At 37.5% G+C, this 2551-nt stretch overlaps 1 protein-coding gene across 1 annotated transcript; it reads right to left on the bottom strand.

Moving 5' to 3' along the window:
- Nucleotides 1–544: 544 nt before the first annotated feature.
- LOC142169699 (uncharacterized) lies at nt 545–1045 on the bottom strand. Its single transcript, XM_075231601.1, has one exon. It carries the CDS (start codon nt 1043–1045, stop codon nt 545–547), a length of 501 nt encoding a protein of 166 aa, XP_075087702.1.
- Between the last annotated feature and the right edge of the window lie 1506 nt (nt 1046–2551).

Here is a 2551-nt window from a genome sequence, read left to right as displayed (position 1 = left end):
TGTAGGACATAAACTAGAAGATTTAAGAGAGGGTAAACTCAAAAACATGAGACTGCAAAACTTGTTGAACTATAGGATAAGATGCGTGAGCCAGACGAGCATGCGAAATGCCAAGTGATGCAGAATGAGCAGCGGGTGAGCCTGGTTTCGATACACGAAGAAAATATAGTTCTCCACTACGTGACCCCGTGTGCAGAGTGTCCCTCATTGCCAAGTCCTTTATCAAATAATCATTAGGAAAAAATTCAATTGAAACTTGGTTAGACTTAGTAAAAGAACTAATAGATAACAGATTTTGAGTAGCATTAGGCACGTGTAAGATATTATCCAGCATGAACTTCTTATCACAAACAAGAATACAACTTTTACCTATGTAGGAAATAGGGGGTTTGGAACCATTACCTAGAGTTACTTCTTCGGGACCTTGGTACTCAGAATGAATACCTTTGTTATCAAGCTCAGATGTAAGGTGATGCGTGGTGCTACTATCCATTAACCAATTTTATGTGGGTGGAGTTGGGGTAGTGGCTAGATTGGAGGTAGGTCATCCAGAAACATTGTTACTATTGTTGTTAGTCTTGGGCGATGGGCGCACGCGTGCAATATGACCTTTACGTTTGCAATTATGAGAAATAATCCTTGACATATCTGAAACTTGTGATTGTGCATTAAAACTTATTCGTTGTGTGAAATTATGAAAATTGCAATTTAGAGGAAATTGAGAAAACCCTTGATTTGAGAAGCGTCCACGACCTCGACCCCCATGACCTCCACGACCACGAGTAGTAGGGATCAAGCTCTGAGTAAACTGTGCTATGGGTGCAATAACATTAATAGATTCATCTCTTTTCAACTGTCGTTCTTCATTCAACAAGAGCCTATATAAAGCATCAAAACTGATGTCATGTTGACGCGATTCAAGTGACTTAGTGAAAGGGAGATAGGCAAGGCCTAGTCCAGCAAGAACAAATTCCACCAGATCATCATTAGTAACCGGATGTTGCAATGTAACCAACTTATCCGCGATTCCTTTTACCTTCTGCATGTAAGATTCAATACTTGCAGTATCGCATCGTAGAGTGTGCAATTGCGTCTTGAGTTCACAAATTTGTGGCCTAGATCCCGAAGCATATGAAGCAACAAGTTTGTCTCAAGCTGCACGAGCAGTCTCTGCTCCGAGCAATTAAGGCAAAATACTCTAAAAACTGAGGCAACAATCCAACTTAAAACAAGTTGGTCTTTACGTACCCAGACTTTATACGCTGGGTTTGGTTGATTATTGACCAAAATATGTGGTGAAACAGGTTCACTACCATCAATATAGTGGTTTAGACCATATCCGCATACCATAGGCATAAACTATGTCTTCCAAAGCAGAAAGTTTGATGACGTGAGCTTAACCGGTAACTGATGTGCAAGGTTTGGAGAAGAGAAGTAATTTTGTAGCGAAGGATTTCCTAAAGATGTTGTTGCAACACTTGAAGTTGAGGAAGCGATGGTTTCATCCCCCATCATTTTTTTTGTTTAAAGGAGAAAGAGAGAAAAAAACATTGTGGGTTGTTTTAACCTCTTTTGGCTTCTGATACCATGTAGAAACTCTTTCTCTCTGTCTATTAGAATGTCTGGTTACATCAAAATATATACACAAGGAAAATCTTGGAGAGCAAGTCTCATAAGTCTACAAGGAAACTCTTGGAGATCAAGTCTCCTAATTCTACTGGAATATCAATTCTATACATGGAATCCTTAGCAATATCAGTTACCCTTTACACAGTTCACTTCCAGAAATGAGACAAAACTTCGCCACTAAAAAGCACCTAAATAAGCATATTCATGACAACTAATTCCACTTGTTCAAGTTTTAGCCTGATATGCTTGTATTTGAAAAAATCTGTAAGAAAGTTTTTGTAGAAGAGCTCAAGAAGGAGCTTTGTTATTCAAACATAATCTTCAAGAAGTGGAGAAATGATAGCTTAACATGCCTTTTATTATTTGTAAGATAAAAAGGCATTCATACAAACTAGCCCCAATTGTTGCAGGGTCTACATATAAGGGAGATCCAAAATTTTAACGCGACGAGGGCATCAGTATTCTGCTCAATTAGTGTGTCGAAAATACTTTTGGTTATATATATATATATATATATATATATACATATATATATATATATATATATATATATATATATATATATATATACAAGATTCCAAAAATCTAAGGGTTTGTTATAATCCAGCCTAGGGCAGCGACGGATAACCGACACTAAGTGTCGATCATCACTAAATATGTTGATAATCTACTAATCATGAATATAAACGGATAAACTGAACAAGCATAAGCATATCTGATAAGAACTATACAATCTGGAAAGATGACAAGGCAAACACAAGCTGACATATAAAATCATATTAACTACACAGGTACATATCTACAGGCCTCTAGGAGTGCTGAACTGAAAAAGTACTGGACAGAACAGGGCCACATCATACCCAAACTAGTTGACTGTACACATACCAAAAGATAAGTAACTCCGGTAGTAAGCGAAGTGACT

Source organism: Nicotiana tabacum, chromosome 15 (genome assembly GCF_000715075.1).
Source record: "Nicotiana tabacum cultivar K326 chromosome 15, ASM71507v2, whole genome shotgun sequence".
NCBI classification, from domain to species: Eukaryota; Viridiplantae; Streptophyta; class Magnoliopsida; order Solanales; family Solanaceae; genus Nicotiana; species Nicotiana tabacum.
The sequence above is the reverse complement of the archived record's forward strand: the minus strand, read 5'-3'. Positions and strand labels throughout refer to the sequence as shown.

What these genes read in the sequence shown, in the direction of transcription:
- LOC142169699 (XM_075231601.1), bottom strand. Translation starts at nt 1,045, where the DNA reads ATGCAGAAGGTAAAAGGAATCGCGGATAAGTTGGTTACATTGCAACAT.